The 15771-nt window shown below is 40.4% G+C and overlaps 2 protein-coding genes across 2 annotated transcripts in view; one reads left to right on the forward strand and one right to left on the reverse strand.

Moving 5' to 3' along the window:
- The window catches only part of LOC145459898 (uncharacterized), a 76969-nt gene that overhangs the window by 21649 nt on the left and 39549 nt on the right, over positions 1-15771 (reverse strand). Inside the window, exons 22-34 of the mRNA XM_080338408.1 lie at positions 14963-15073; positions 14761-14907; positions 14613-14700; positions 14500-14547; positions 13598-13672; positions 6190-6252; positions 4212-4277; positions 3332-3409; positions 3130-3192; positions 2880-2974; positions 2506-2619; positions 2296-2442; positions 517-601 (exon numbers count right to left, since the gene is read on the reverse strand). Coding sequence (XP_080194534.1) covers positions 517-601; positions 2296-2442; positions 2506-2619; positions 2880-2974; positions 3130-3192; positions 3332-3409; positions 4212-4277; positions 6190-6252; positions 13598-13672; positions 14500-14547; positions 14613-14700; positions 14761-14907; positions 14963-15073 — 1180 coding nt within the window. The remainder of the gene's footprint in view (positions 1-516; positions 602-2295; positions 2443-2505; positions 2620-2879; positions 2975-3129; positions 3193-3331; positions 3410-4211; positions 4278-6189; positions 6253-13597; positions 13673-14499; positions 14548-14612; positions 14701-14760; positions 14908-14962; positions 15074-15771) is intronic.
- LOC145434590 (zinc finger MYM-type protein 1-like) lies at positions 9151-12643 on the forward strand. Its single transcript, XM_080311930.1, has one exon. The coding sequence runs from the start codon at positions 9470-9472 to the stop codon at positions 11543-11545; it is 2076 nt and encodes a 691-aa protein (XP_080168056.1). The 5' UTR covers positions 9151-9469; the 3' UTR covers positions 11546-12643.

Raw genomic sequence — 15771 nt, forward strand, 5'->3', positions numbered from 1 at the left:
TGAATATTGAAGTAATTAACGGCATGGATTAATTCTCAGTTCATATTGTTAAACTATTGATGATTAGTACATCTACCTGGAGCGAGTACCTAATTACGGGACTAGTACTATTTCCGAATGCAGATAGTTCGATAAGTTTACTTGAAACGAGACAAAAGCAGTAACTTACTGCCACTCGATATATGTTAAAGATAGGTAGAAGTCTATTTGTAATAGGCATGCTAAGAAATATCGTCGCTATCAATGTCAACGGCTCATGCACCGTCATGAAATAGACGATCGTTTGAGAACACGCACTTCATCATAGCCCTCGCACCATCCCTATATGGTTACCATCTCCTATAAACGTAGCGTTATTGGCATTCGCAACCATAGCACTCGTGATTGAATAAATTATTTTTATTATAATAAAGCGACCTTCGTGGGTACAACACTTTGCTATATATTCCTTACGTAAAACCACCTCGAATCAAAAGTACCCAACATTGCTTACAATCCCTCGTGTTTCAGACATACCTTCCCGTTTGGCTTCATAAAATGGAATGTCCTCCTCTTTTAGATCCCGCTCCCCATACGCCCAATGTACGTTCGTTTGACCATTCTAAACAGAATCCAAGGCCATTTTATTTATCGCAAGGCTGCAAAATTAATTTCTATCATACACAAGTAGACTAACAACAAGGGACGGTGTCAACGTGTATTTGACATTGGTGTTCGATAGGAACCCTGGACGGCTCTAAACCAGTGCATCAAACATACGGACCGTCCTGCGATTTCTTTCGGCCGGCGAAGCACCCGAATAGTCCTGTCATTGCAATCAGAAACTCACAGTGCCACTCGAATGCGCAAATGATGATGCCCCATGAAGAAATATCACGTTTGAATCGAGCGTGCCCCCAAAAAAGTTTTGTTTTGCTTTTCGTTGACATTGGGCGGTTCCAATATCCTTCGACTATTGATTGCAGACGGAAATCCCAAAATAACACCACGCAGCAAAGTAGCTGAGCAACAACTTTTTATTAAATCGTGGTAGAAATTTCACTCAAAACACCACTGGCAGAAAATACTTACTAAAACAACTGCATCGGCAATATTTTATGCAGACGGGTGAAGACGTGAAGAGGAATATGATTTGTGTTTGCATGGTGACGATCAAGGATCGTGTTCACAGAGAACTGTTATTAAAGTTCAAGGTGACACGAACAAGAGCGTTGCCTTATTAATCGACTCTATATGTCCAATGTGTCATCGTGGCTGATCATTGAGCAATCTAATAACTAGATTTGCACCAAGCCCATGTTCTAAAGAACGTAGCCGTAACCTGTACTACAGGGTGTTGGAGTGTGCATGATATTTGGGTGGTGATATGTGTGCTAAGGTCATAATTCAATATATAGCTCCTTAAAAATACACGTGAATATTGTTGATTGATTCAGTCCTAACGTGATGAATGCACTAATCGTTCTCCTGCATGGGAGCTACGATTTTCTGATTCTTGCGGGAGTCGGTGGCATAGCTCTTGCTTACATCGAATTTATTGTTTTACACTTATTCTAAACATGTACACTTAGACCAGGGGCGGCTAACCCGTGACCCGCATGGTAATTATCGAAATTAGATATATATAATTAAATATAACATAACTTGAGTTTGAGATAGAGACGTGTCTCTGAATACGGTCCTGAGTCTGACTATATTCGCAATTATGAGATAACGTGTCGTCCAACATCCGACTTTGCATGTGCGCTCACAGAAAGATCGCCGGCAAATGAAACCGTTGCACAAAATGATGGACGAATCTTCGTCGATATCTTCGATATTTAAATGTCCAAAAGCGGAGTGATCCTGTCGTTTCCAAATGAGCCAAGCGGTGTACAGAATTGACGCGCAATCTATGCAAGTGACATTATTATTGACCGACTTCGTTTATTAACTTTGAAAAACTTTCGTGCTTTGAGCGGTTATGATATGAATACACCCTTCCTTTTCATAACATAGTTGCTATCGATTTTGATGCATTTTTGATTTCAACGTTACCTAATCTGGTTTTCTCCTATCGGAAGACTAAAAAATGTCACCAACATTCAAGTGGCCCGCGCAATTGTTAGTAACTCCCATCTTGCCCTTGGGCCGAAAAGGTTGGACGCCCTGACTTAGCCTTAGTTGATATCATAACATCCCGGTGACAATCACTACCTCGAAATATTAATAAATGGTATTCTTTTTCGTTCAAATGCCGAAGATTCACATCTCTCATTACCTTGTGCACGAAATACAATTACAGCTGCAAGTTACCTTTATAGAATTATCATTTGGATCCGTAGATTGAATAGGTTTTCGAAACGTAATTTGCGTATTATCACCGATTTGTTCGGCGTCCAAGAGAGTGACGTTTTGTTCGTCGTCGAGGGTAGGGATGCTGTAGTCATTCACATGCACGTCCTGCAATGACGCATGAAACATGAGGATCTGATTTATCGTCTCAATTACTTGACAATTATTCACGTAAATATAGCCTTGGCCCTCCTCCGTTACTCCTGCGATTATGAAGTCGGCGTCGTCCATAGACGGTGTGTCCGAGAAACCAATGCCAATCCAACCTTTTGTCGGCGCTGAAATCTGGAATACATTTATTGCTCAATCACGTTACACGTGCCAATTCATTTCCGAATCAGAGTAATTTTATTCTAAGTTATTAATCCTTCCAAAATACCATAATAATTGTGAAATTATCAAACGAAAATAATAAGTGTTGAAACGACTTTCTCCGTCATCCCTCTCAATTAACCGCCTAAAGAGCAGGCGCGCGTGTGATAAGATTTCTACAACCAAACTCTATGTTTTCGGCGATGTAAGCAGGTATCCCAGATACCACTCACCTGAATTATAATAAATGATCCGTTGATTTTCCATGACACACTAACCCTCCGTCTTTGATCGAGAAATAACACATCTGAGCTGTTATCTTGGTCATCTAAAATAGGATTGTCGATGTCGGTTTTAGGCAATCTTACAGGCGTAAGCCTACATGAATTTTAGGGCAGCGCGTAGACAGCAATTAAGCAGAGGACGTCTTTCAGGTCGTTAGCTCGATATAAGCATTGAACATCTTGGGGCTGCATTACTCACGGTCAAGGACAGCGGTAGACTCTTCGAGTTGTACCAATGCGGGAGTCGTGAAATCGTTCGAAACTGTTACAAAGATTGAGAACATATAGCATAAATTAATAATGTTTCGATGCTAATATCCTAATCAGATGAAATACCAACAATAGTGATGATCTACCTAGTAGCCTACCTACAAACAAAGAATCATATATGTATCACTCACAGTCAATATTTGCTGTTGTCGTATGGATAGCCACAGCCCTGGTAGTACCCGTCGATATTGTGGTCACATCACTTCGATCTGTAAACGACAAGACGCAACGTTTCGGCATTCGAAAATATTGGTTAGTTCGAGTAGATATTCGTTGTTTGGACCGGAAAGTTTGGTATCGTTCACATTTAGTTTATTTCCGGGTGTATCATACGCCCGCGTGCAGTATCGGAGAGGTCACAAGATAAATAAAAGCCAAATTTAGAAGAGGCTTCACTTTTTTACTTTTAGGTAGCGGTTGCCATGGCGTATCAGTGATATGCATCATAGTTTAACAGGAGCTTTACGCTGGATGACTACCCACTGGCACGAGCTTATGAACGGTCAGGCATGGGATGTATCCGCCAGTGATTAAGAAGACATCTGTCGACGCAGTTAACACCCGTGCCTGACGACTCCAAGACCAGTTCTTTGGCCTTTAAGGGGAATGTCCGACGCATACAGCGTTGTATCAGCTTTTATTTGATATCGCCTACAATATTATTATTGAGAATTCATAGCATTCAACCTTGTCATTCGTGTTCCGTCCGAGCTGTAACTTGAAGTTTATAAAATGAATTGAAGAACAATTTGTAGAGATAGTAATTATTTTTCCCAGATATCGCCAGGCAAGTGGAGAGGAAGACGTTCATGTCTCGAAATTACCAACCGTTACCGTTTCACTGCAGTTGGCACAGTATGACGGGATGTCGGAAATATGAAATGGCATAGAATAATTTCATCGCACCAAGTGAAATATAGTTCATGCAGTCAAAAATATATAGCGCATCAACACGACTTATAACAGTATGACGGTATGATGGACTAAACCGCTCTGGACAGCATTACTCACAGTCAACGGCAGCGGTCGTCTCGTCGACTTGAACGAGTGGTGACGGAGTGGTGACATCATTTGAAACTGTTGGAAGAAAGAAAGCATACAGCATCAAGTAATATTGCTACAAGGCTCATATATTGGATATTGCAATTAAAAAGAATCAATATTTATCTGCCTACAACAAAGTATCCTGTTTGCGGGTAGGATCTAATCAGAGTTGGTCAGTAATTAAGTACTTCAACTTTGTCGGAGTATACTCAAGTATGCCTTCGTGCCCTTATTGATCATGTTTAGGCTACTATAATCTGTAGTTAAATATATTTTGGCCATACGAGTTACTGTTTATAAAGTTTATAAATTTGATTTTTTTTTACGTATAAAGTAGTTTTATGTCCAGTTAGCCTCACTTTCGTGAAAAAAACGTTGTAATAATCGCGCGTAATAGTTCCTGTATTATCTTAGTTCTATATTTTCGAAAATTATACCTATTCGTAGTGACATAAATCATTTTGCGCTTAGTCTCGAACATTATTGTTTCAATTTTTAAGGTACCTCATCCTAGTAACTGCTAAAAGAGGTAGACAGCGCTGATATTTGTCTCTCCTGCACCATCGATGTGCTTTCGTCAATGGAGATGCGAAACGACCGTAAGGTCACCTAGTCTGCACTCCCGTCTTCTTCTCCTCCATGCTACCTGTGGATGATGTGTGCCTAGCAGTATGGCCGTGGATACCTTTGTTCTAACCAGGCCTGGGATAGAACCCACGACCTACCGATCAACAAGCCGAACGCATCACCATTGCACCATCTCGCGATCCCTCGACCAATATTGCTTCATGAATCTAATTAGTTGAGTAGGGGAGATGTGGTACCGATGGATCAAAAATCGGAAAATGATCGCTGACCCTGAAATGTTCAGCCGAAAACAGCAGATCTTTTGCTGGCTCAGCACTTTGATACAAGCTCTACCTATCGCGCACATATACATGAATATCCGTCTTCTCAAAAAATATTATTGGACGTTCAAAATTTGTTGCTCGAACGTGTCATCGGTCCCCACCCGGTGGGTCCAATGACACACGACCCGGGGACCTATGTCACATATACCCTGAAAAACTCAAATGTGACTACTTTTCTTTCTCAGTATTATAATTTAAGAGAAGAATGTTTGGTCGCAACTGTCAAAAAATAGATTAAATATTAACTCAAATGTTGTCATAAAATCACGTTTCGATTTAGGCTCGGACTTATAAATTTGAGGGTACATACATATTGCATGAAAATCGACAGTGTGACTTCCAAATCATATCATCGGTCCCCACCCTACGAATTTTATACATAAATCGAAAAAAAGTCCACTCAAGGAAAGTACTGAAAAAAATAATAGGTGCCATTATATAGCCTGATACAAGCCCTACACTTCACAATAAAAATGATTGCTGGTTTGTTCGTGTTGAAGGTTACAAAGAAAAATCTATATGTCGATCTAAATTTAGTTTACACCCCCTAAAACAAAAATCATCTGTGAGAGACCCCATTGCTCGCGCACGTCGAATTTTTTTGTATGTGAGGAAAGATTTTGCCAGCATGCAATTGTAGACTAGTTCACGGAGTGCAATCATGGAATTATCATGGAGAATTTTCAAAGTATTTTCGGTCCCAGTGATCCATCGGTACCACATCTTCCCTACTCATCAGACCTTTTATTTTCCACTTCTACCTGAAATGGTTTAGAAAAACAACTCTACTTTTGATTGGTTAGAAATTTAAATCGTTTCTTCTGCGATTATTCCTTATCCAAACTGTCTACGCTTAACTCGTTTAGCATGTTTTAAAATTGAGATGACATCGTAAATTTTCATCCGAGAAAAGTGGCGAACTCGGAAACACGCAGAAGAAATATATGCACTACAGTTTTAAAACATACAGCATCAACCACTGATGTTGCACTACAGCATCACAGGATGTTGTACATCTCTGACAAGTTACTTACAATCAAAAGAAGCCGTTGACTCTTCGGCTTGAACCCCTGCCGGAGTGGTGACATCATCTGAAACTGTTGGAGAAGCATGGAGAAGCACATGCAAATTAAGGTACACGGAAACAGAACCGAAATCATGATTACATCGCGGCTATAAATCTTTCGTGACTACGTGCATACACACTTCGTTCGCTATGAGTGCGGGATCTCAAAACTCAAATTTGTTCGCGGGATAATTTACTAGTTTTTGATAGGTCCTTATGGTGGATTGGTATACGGCCGTCGACGTCGGATCATCAACTACCAATCATTGCTAATCATTATGCCCGACCCTGTCTGGATTCCGACTATTTAAAGAAGACCTCCGCTTGATACTCGCCACCTTTTTATCAGACAAGTGCTGCCGCCTTTTTATCTGACGATCGACCGACGCTGTAATACCAACGCAGTTTATTTTATCCGATGTTTTATCCTTAGTCTGTTGATGTTTCTGTTGTACAATAAAGTGCTGGCCAACGTATTCGCCGACCCTGAGGACCCTAGAGGGAACGCGACGCAGTCTACTCAGATATCATGCCATCAATAACACTGGTCTACAAAAAAATGTTTTTCTCCAGTTTTGATTTTGTCACCTGGTTTTATCTAATTTCGGTTCCCTGAATCCAAATATGAACTAAGATCTGCTATATTGCGTCAGGTTTCAAGTAATGAATTTTTAAAATTTCCCGCATTTCGGGTTTGGGCATTAGCTTAGTAAAAAGCAATAAAGTAAATTTAGTCACATTAGATTATAAACACACATTAATTCCGAGTGAGTGGCCAAGGAGTGACTGGTATTAAACGCTGGCCCCGCATGAAGAGTATATAAGACCTGTGTGGAGAATTAAAGATGTTTGATCGAATGCGAAATGGCGCTTGTACCATTCGAAAAAACGATGGTATGAAGAAGACCAAGAAATCATTTGGATGACTGTTATTTTCGCCAGGAAAAAGTTGGTAAACTGAACATTTTTTTTAAACCTGAACTTGGGTTCTGCATTGTTACCAAGTTCCTATTTCTGTTTTTAGTCCTTTTTCTCAAATTGATCAAGGAAATCTATAAACATCCGATTCAGATTGATTACGAGACAAACATGAAGATTTATAGACTTTGTAGTCTGAGGCATCAGTTCGGAGCCTTCGTTTCTTTATCAGCTACAGGCAAATCACCCGGATTCTCATATTAACTATGCAGAATTGTTGAATTTTCAGTTCCAAGAAAAACAGCGTAGCATACATAGTACAGTAAATATATAATTTCACGGGACTGTTTGGTGTATTGCAATGATATTCCAATTATTTTTTTAGAAGTGGAGTTGCCTGAATACAATCCGGAGCAAAGGAGACTATTTATGAATAGCTGCGAACACAAATAGTGGAATGGGTTATTTCGTAACGGCAATCACCCTGGCCCATTTGAACAATCAATTAATCGAGAAGAGCTATATGAAAAGATCGAGCTTGTTTTGAACAAATACTAATATGAGCAGAGTATTGTTGGCAAATCTGTGTCGACTTGAACATGTTGGACTTTTCAGTCGTTGGCCAACAATCTGAATACACAAGGTATCCCTGCATTTTTCGCTAAGGGAATTTAAGAGCCAAACAGCAACATCGGACTAGCTCTTAAGCTCTTAACTTTCGTGGAGAAGGCTTCGCATACACGTGCTTGAAATTTCCCGGGTTAGCTGAAGCCAAACAAAAAGCTGAGATGTTTGAATTACCTCCGATTCGAAAAGTATTAAATACAAATTTAATATCATCTAAGTATGTCTTCAAAAGAAGCTACAGCTTGGAAATCTTTTGTTACGAAGATCCGTTGAAAGAGTTACTAGCCAACTTTTAAGCTCTGGGTTGCAATAGGATTCACATTCTGCATGCCCATGTCAATAGACTCATAGGCGCCGACTTACGAGGTTACGAGGTGGCGCGGCCACCTCGTAAGTGAATTTACGAGGTGGCGGCCACCTCGTGCAAAATGCTGAATTTCCCATCAGCAGTTTTTACTATTTGTGTATCTCTGCTGATATGACACCCAAAAATTAATCACTCCCAAGTGCACGATCGGATACGACATCGGCCCAACGAGACCAGCAGTGCTGTCAATTAGTGATTCCCGTCTCGCGTGAATACTGACTACTCGTTATTAAGAAGTACGCGCGAGAATAAGGAACAACGCAACCTCCGTGATGTCGACGAACTGCTTTCACAACTCAGTATGTCTAAGCGTGTTATGGAATCTGTTCTGTAATGGCACCAATTTCTATTAATTCAGGCTTCTGTCGTCTTTCAATTAGCGCGAATCAATTACGCCGGCAGGAGTCTGTTCGCGAATTCGATGTTAACCAGTTTATCTGTTTACAAGGAACAGCAAGGAAAGCCTTTGATTGTAGCTCATGTACACATGCGTTTCGTCATTTTGCTAGAGACGTTTAACTTGATTTTAAATTGATCCATTCTATCCATTTAACAATATGCGTATCGTTTCGGTGTTCTTTCTTTCCTGATGGTTTACGTAGCCTAACATTTGAAAAACGTAGGGAAAGGATGCACTGCACTACAGGGTCGGAACTTTGCATTTGAACTCTTAAAACGAGTTCAGATTAACGTTTCGCCCGCAACAATGGTGCATGGTCTGGACAATAATGACAAATCATTGTATTCAACAATGAATTTGATAATTAATCACGTTAGCGCATATTACGATCATTTCCTGGCTGACAATGGTGAAATCATTGTGTTCAACAATGAACTTGATAATTAATTACGGTAGCGCGTATTACGATCATTTCCTGGCTGACAATGGCGAATGCGGTTTTTCTATTTGTCTGTAAGCCAGAGAAGTAGCAGGCAGGGTCAATAAATCAAACCAGCGATCACCAGATTTCGAGTATAGAAAACATATAGATGGATAGACAACGGTGCTTCTTCGTATGATCATGGTAGTTAAGAACAACAGAAGCAGTCCGAGCAAGACATAGCACAGAATCAAAGATTTGTCAATGTTGTGTAGCCTATTAGCGGGTCTTTTGATCAGTTCATGACCATAAATGCAGAATGTTGACAACAGGCTCTAATACTCCCACTTCTGAATCGAAATACAGAATTAGGATGTCGAATAAGAAACGGCTGAAGTTGCAACCTACGATTCGTTCGTTTTTTTGCTCCAAATCAGGATTCACGACAAGAGCCTAGTGAAGAAAATACTGATCATGTATTACGTAACGTAAGTGCAGAAGTTCCGACAACAAGCATGCCAGTGGCCGCTGAGGGTAGGAGTTACAGAAGAAGTTGGGAAGAGGAGTATTCATGGCTGAAGTATGATAGTGCCAGAGACAGAGCATTTTGTCCAACTTGCACGTGGGCAGTTGAACATAATAAAGTGAATTTAATACAGGCTTCGGCCCAAGTCTGGACTGTAATAGGCTATAATAATTGGAAGAAGGGAAAGCAAGGTGTAAGAATACATCATGAGAGTCGTTTTCACAAAGACAGTACACAGATGAAATTGATTACAGAACAAGGGCCAAAAGCTAGGATCACATTAGACGAAAAAACAGTTAAACGATTGAAAGAAAACAGTGGCGCTCTCAAAATAATTTTCGACTGTCTACTCTTCCTGGGGCGACAAGGTGTTTCTGTTCGTGGACATACAGACGAACGTTCCAATTTTTACGAAATCATGACTCTTGTGGGGAAATACAACCAGGACGCTGCAGCATGGCTTAATCGAGAGAGCTACAAATGGATTAGTCATGATATTAGCAACGAAATTCTTGAAATGATGGCGAAAGAAGTACTTAGAAATGAAATTTCCGAAATCAAGCAAGCCCAATTCTTTTGCATAATGGCAGACGAAACTACAGACGTAGCGACAAAGGAACAATTATCTTTATGCGTTCGTTACACAGATGAAAAATTTGATGTCCACGAATCATTTCTTGGTATGATTGAGTGTCCTTGCACGGATGCTGCAACATTGCATAAATTAATATCAGATGGACTAACTTCGCTTGGTCTTGATCTATCCCTCTGCCGAGGGCAAGGATACGACGGAGCTGCAGCCATGGCAGGGCGGTTATCAGGAGTGCAAGCTCGTTTCAAGGAGACCTACCCGACCATGCTGTATTTACATTGTGCAGGCCATCAAATAAACCTGGTTGTACATGATTGCTTTAAAGCAACCAGACAAGGTTTACATGCCATTTCAGTGTTGCACGCTGTTGTTAATTTTATCAAGTCGTCTCCAAAAAGACTGGATAGCTTCGAGAAATTCTCGCTCACAAGTGAACATCGGGTCTCGTCTTCTCTGCGTCCTCTCTGTGCCACTCGCTGGATAATGCAGCTACCTGCCGTTAACGCCTTCCTGGACCAGTACCAAGCCATACTGGATTGGCTTGCTGAAACCTTAAATGACGGCAACCTCGATGCCATTAGTCGCAGCAAAGCTTCCAGTCATCTTCATTCGATGGACGATTTTGATGTGTACTTTTTGTTGCGCATCATGCAAAAGCTTCTATTCATTTTAAACCCAGTACATATAGAAGTTCAAAAACACGGCATTAGCGTTGGACGAGTTCGTGAACTATTGGAAAGCGTATCGTCAACAATTTCGTGGAACGCGGGAACGGAAAGTGAGGCTTCTGTGATGTTTGAAGCCACTAAGGAGTCTGCTACTGCAATAGGATTGCAAATGCCATCTTTGCCGCGCGCCACAGGCAGACGTGCAATGAGATCGCAAGGCCAGCAGCGCAATTCGACCGTGGAAGGTTTTTACCAGAACATTTATTCAAACATCTTTACGGAATGTTCTAATTCGTTATTGATACGTTACTCAAAGCACGATATGAAAATGATTAACGACATTGAAACTGTTTTGTTGAACAAAACCTCAAAATCAGATGATACTTCTGCCTTCGAAAAAGTCACTACTTTTTATTACAGCGACTTGGATTCAAATATGATGCGAATGGAACAGCAGCAGTTGAGAAGCTTCACCCAGCAAAAAAATATTTCAGTTTCAACGATGTCACAGCTGCACAATCTCTTCAGTAAAAATGAAATACTTCCGCTGATGTTGCCGAATATGGCTCAACTTTTGAGAATGTATCTCTCCCTGCCGTGTACTACCTGCGAAGCAGAGAGGTCGTTCAGTGCGCTTCGACGCTTGAAAACTTATTTAAGGTCAAGCATGACACAACAGCGACTGAATCATGTGCTCGTATTGAATGTACACCAAAAGGAAGCTGCGAAGATGCCGCTAGAGCCCTTGATGAACGAGGGGATAGATAGAGCTACCGTCCGTAAAAACACTTTTGCTAAACTGTAATATCATCTGCCTGTGATCTTGTTCGTGTTCGCTTCGATTATGTTTCTTATCGATTGAAAACTTACTACAGACTCTCCGCGTCTGAACTAAATAGGCTCATTGCTCGCTGCCGAACCTGGGTATGCGAGGTATACCGCACGAACCATGTAATCATCGCGGGTTTGCAGCATACCTGCAATTTCGTTATCGGCGAAATGCTGCCGGCCGATTGAATTTATTCGTTTCGTTTAAACGGGAAACCTTCTATGTTACAATCAACTTGATTGCTGGACGGACTTGTATCGAGAGCAACAATATCGAGTTTCAAACAATTGGGCGTTTTGATACGATCGCGCCTTGCGACTGGTATTGGAATTAATTCTAGCCTGTCATCGTAACATTAGATGGGAATAGGACGTCATATATTTTTGTCAATGATCTGTTAGCGGCATATACATCGATATACAGTATATCATATACTCCAGAAATGTTTGGCTAACGTAAATCGTAAAATGAAGCAATGTAGGCCAGATCGCTGTTTATCTGCTTAACATTGCCGTTATGCGAGCTGCTCAACACGAAGCGTTAGCCGTAAGACAAAATCACCGATTGCCTGTGCGTTTTCTCGTTTGTAATCATCATTCTTGTCTGCGCGCTTTCTAGTTTGTGATCATCACTCTAGTCAGCTTGAAACGCCGCATTCGAGAGTTGACGCTTGTCATAGTCACTTGCTAACTTGACAGTGCTGGTTTATTTTATTATTCACACGGCGCATTTTGCGTCGATTAGATTGATGCAACACAAAATGCTCAGGGACATAAATTCTGACGCTATTTCATGCATTTGAACGGGAACCTTCTTTATGCCAATAAATTGATTGCATTCGGACGGATTGGTGACGCAGTTAATCTTTTGAATGATGATTTAAGATTCCATTCATTATTCAGACTGTAGCTTGATATTAATGAGTGAGTTAAAACCATCAGTGGTTTAACGCTGCATTACGCACGCCTGCAGCCTATAGTAAAGTACCGTCGAGTACGATTATGACGTCACGAATACGGAATCTTTATGACGTCACAACACTCCGCCACCTCGTACAAAAATAAAAGTCGGCGCCTATGAATAGACTTCCAACATCTTGGCATTATCAGTCAGTAGCAGGTGAAGAGTTTGCACTAGGACAATAATACAATGGAATTGCGCTACCAAGAGCGATGGGACTGTGATATATTGGCAGACTTATTGCTGGAGTCTAGATAGAGGTATTACAAAAGCCCTATGATACAGAAAAGCATTGAAGAGAAAATTTGTTGGCAACATTTTAATAGCGATTTTGCACCTAATTACGTTTGGAGTTTACGGATCTGGCATACTTACGCGCATGAACTATATTTCGGAATACATCTAGCTTCTCATAAACTTCAAAATATGGCGTAAATTATGAGATGATTGTGTAGTGGAATTTAAAACGTTTTTACATTTTTTGACTAAAAATTTCAATATCATTTTCAAGATTTGTCGCATTTCTCAAAATCCTGAGGTGTTGGACAAAAAGAATTGCAGATTTGAAATCAGTGAGCCCAAATTAGTCTAATTCAATATTCAAAGTCAAAACTGGAAATTTTGTGTTGATAATAGTAATAGGGGTCTTCTATGTCTTTCCAAGTAGGCGAAAAGACCTTATTTGACTGGACCTGGAATTCCACACCCATCGTGAAAATGTGATTTACTGTGTGGCAATTCACGCGCTGCACAAATAAGATCACAGTAGTTGACCAAACTTGTTTTTGAACTTGCTTTCGACCCGGACCACGTGCTTGATATAGGCTTACCTGGCATCGACCATTTCCATTCGAAAATAGTCACTTAGCAGTCACTTAATCACATGTTAAAACAGGAACTCGATTTGATTTTCAATCAAAGATTCATGGGAAGAAAAAGTAAACATATATCAATATCGATCGACTGTAAATCAGTGACCTAGTGATCATCAGTGACATATCAGTGCCAGCTACTGTCCTGTCCACATTATACGTTCGGATGCATTACGCCAACAAGTGCAGCACTCACAATCTCTAAAATCGAAGAACGTTGTAGTCGTATCTGGCTCGTCAGTGAGTCCTCGCCTGAAATCGTCACCATCATCTACAAAAGTAAACATATTAATTTCTCTCTCTCTCTCTCTTTCTCTCTCTCTTTCTCTTTCTCTCTTTCTCTCGCTCTCCATATATATATATATATAATGAAAAGATCTTGGTTGCTTTATTTATTACTTTGCAAGTGGGCGTTAGTTGTGAAAGCATCCAAGATCTTACTATTACACTGGTCTACAAATTTCGAAAAGAATATTTGCGCCAAAAATTTTAATGATTGATTGAGGATAATCTAAATTGCTGAATCCGATTCTGTGCTCAGAATTTTTCTATCACGTCTAATTTTTTCCATATGTATTGTTCCCATTTTCGTAAATTAATCAAATTTCGGCTTTCGTTGGTGACATCACGGTTAGCATACAACAGCAACAGATCTGATATTGTTATTAAAATCATCTATCATGAAACCTGGATTGTCCTAGTATATTCAAGATCAGCCATTTTTGCGACACAGTTACTTGGCGACTAGAAATTGACTCGTGAATTTTTCTCCGAGTCACCAGTCTATCCCCATTTTGAAACGCCGAGTCAGGCCAAGTCATTTTTGCAAAGTGACTCGAGTCAAGTCAAGTCATACGATAAAGTTGACTCGAGTCATCCCAACACTGGACTATACAATATATAATTGGCATCAAATGCATCCCGGTCGTGTGAAATGTACAGTTTGGAAGTTTGCAATTCAATTTTACTTTAGAAAACGTCATCATAAATGTGATGCGAACGTTTGGCTTGACTCGTAGATCAACACCCTATTCGGAAAGGAATCAGTCAGATATTTATCAGCAAAATACTGTTATACATAAAATCTGTGCAACGAACCTCGATCAAAATCGTCGTCTGCGCGAATCAACTTTAATCTTCTTACGCCTGCATCATTAAGATTTCAACCTTGATCTCGAATCGTGAAGAAGGTTTGAATTTATCATTTCTACCTCTAGATCGTCCATGATAATCTGCACGCGTGATTCGGGGCGACAGGTCGTCCCTTCCGAAGGCCCAAATCACATTTATTCCACCGCTCTGTAATAATATATCTGTCAGAGTGCCAATTTCAAAGAATGCGATGCGCTAGCATCAAACCTCAATAATGTTGTCATCATCATCCCTTGTGTCCAAGCGTCTTTCAAATTCAGCGATTGTGTGTGTGCCGTTCTCCCTAACACGTAATAGTTTCGAGTCTTGAAAACGATCCTTTATGGGCGCTTCGTTATCAGCAGCGTGCGTGTCCTGCAATGCACAGCGCGAAACCAGGTTTTAAAGCTACGGTGAACAATCTACTTACGTAAATATATTGCTTTCCTCTGTTCACTCCCACCATTATGATATCAGCGCCACGCATGTTTCGTCTTTTAGAAATTCCCAAGCCGACCCATCCTCGCGTGAGCACCGAAATCTGATGAACAACAAATTTATCGTGTGTCACAATATCAATTTCGTGGTATACGTTTCGTAAACCATGCAACATACATAGAGGGGAAACTGTCAAGGGAATTAAGCATCGATATCATCAATGATATGATCTGCATACTTGCTGTTGAAATCAAAATAACATGAATTCTGATTTAACGTATATACGGACTGACAGATTACCTCACTACCAATCTAAAATGATGGTCCATGAATACCTACGAATGGTATATGAAGTGGACATTTCCCTCGATCTTAAATTAGCCCAATTGGAGTTCGATTCAGATAACTTTAACAAATTTCGATTCCAGCCAGTAGGTGTTTCCTCAACTCTGAATTTCACTCCGATTGCAGAGGCTGTTACCTGTTTTATTGATTTTGATTTTGACTCGATCAAGAGAAAATTTAATGAAACTACGACTCCGACTCCATGAAACCGAGCCCGACTCCACAGTCCATAATGTGATACTTAAGACCGCGGAGTAGGGTAGACTAAGAGTCATGCTTCGTATTTTGTGCTGGTGGTAGCGTGGAGTTTGGGTTGGGATTAGGGTTATAAATAGCATGCTAAATTGTCATATTCTCAACTTTCTGTTTCATTATACAACACGATCGAATGTTGGATAACAACCATATTAGGATTTGAATTTTCATGTATCGAATTTAGATAATTGCCATATTTGC

This window comes from Botryllus schlosseri, chromosome 2, assembly GCF_051294905.1.
Source record: "Botryllus schlosseri isolate E-star chromosome 2, Bs_hap1, whole genome shotgun sequence".
Classification (NCBI taxonomy): domain Eukaryota; kingdom Metazoa; phylum Chordata; class Ascidiacea; order Stolidobranchia; family Styelidae; genus Botryllus; species Botryllus schlosseri.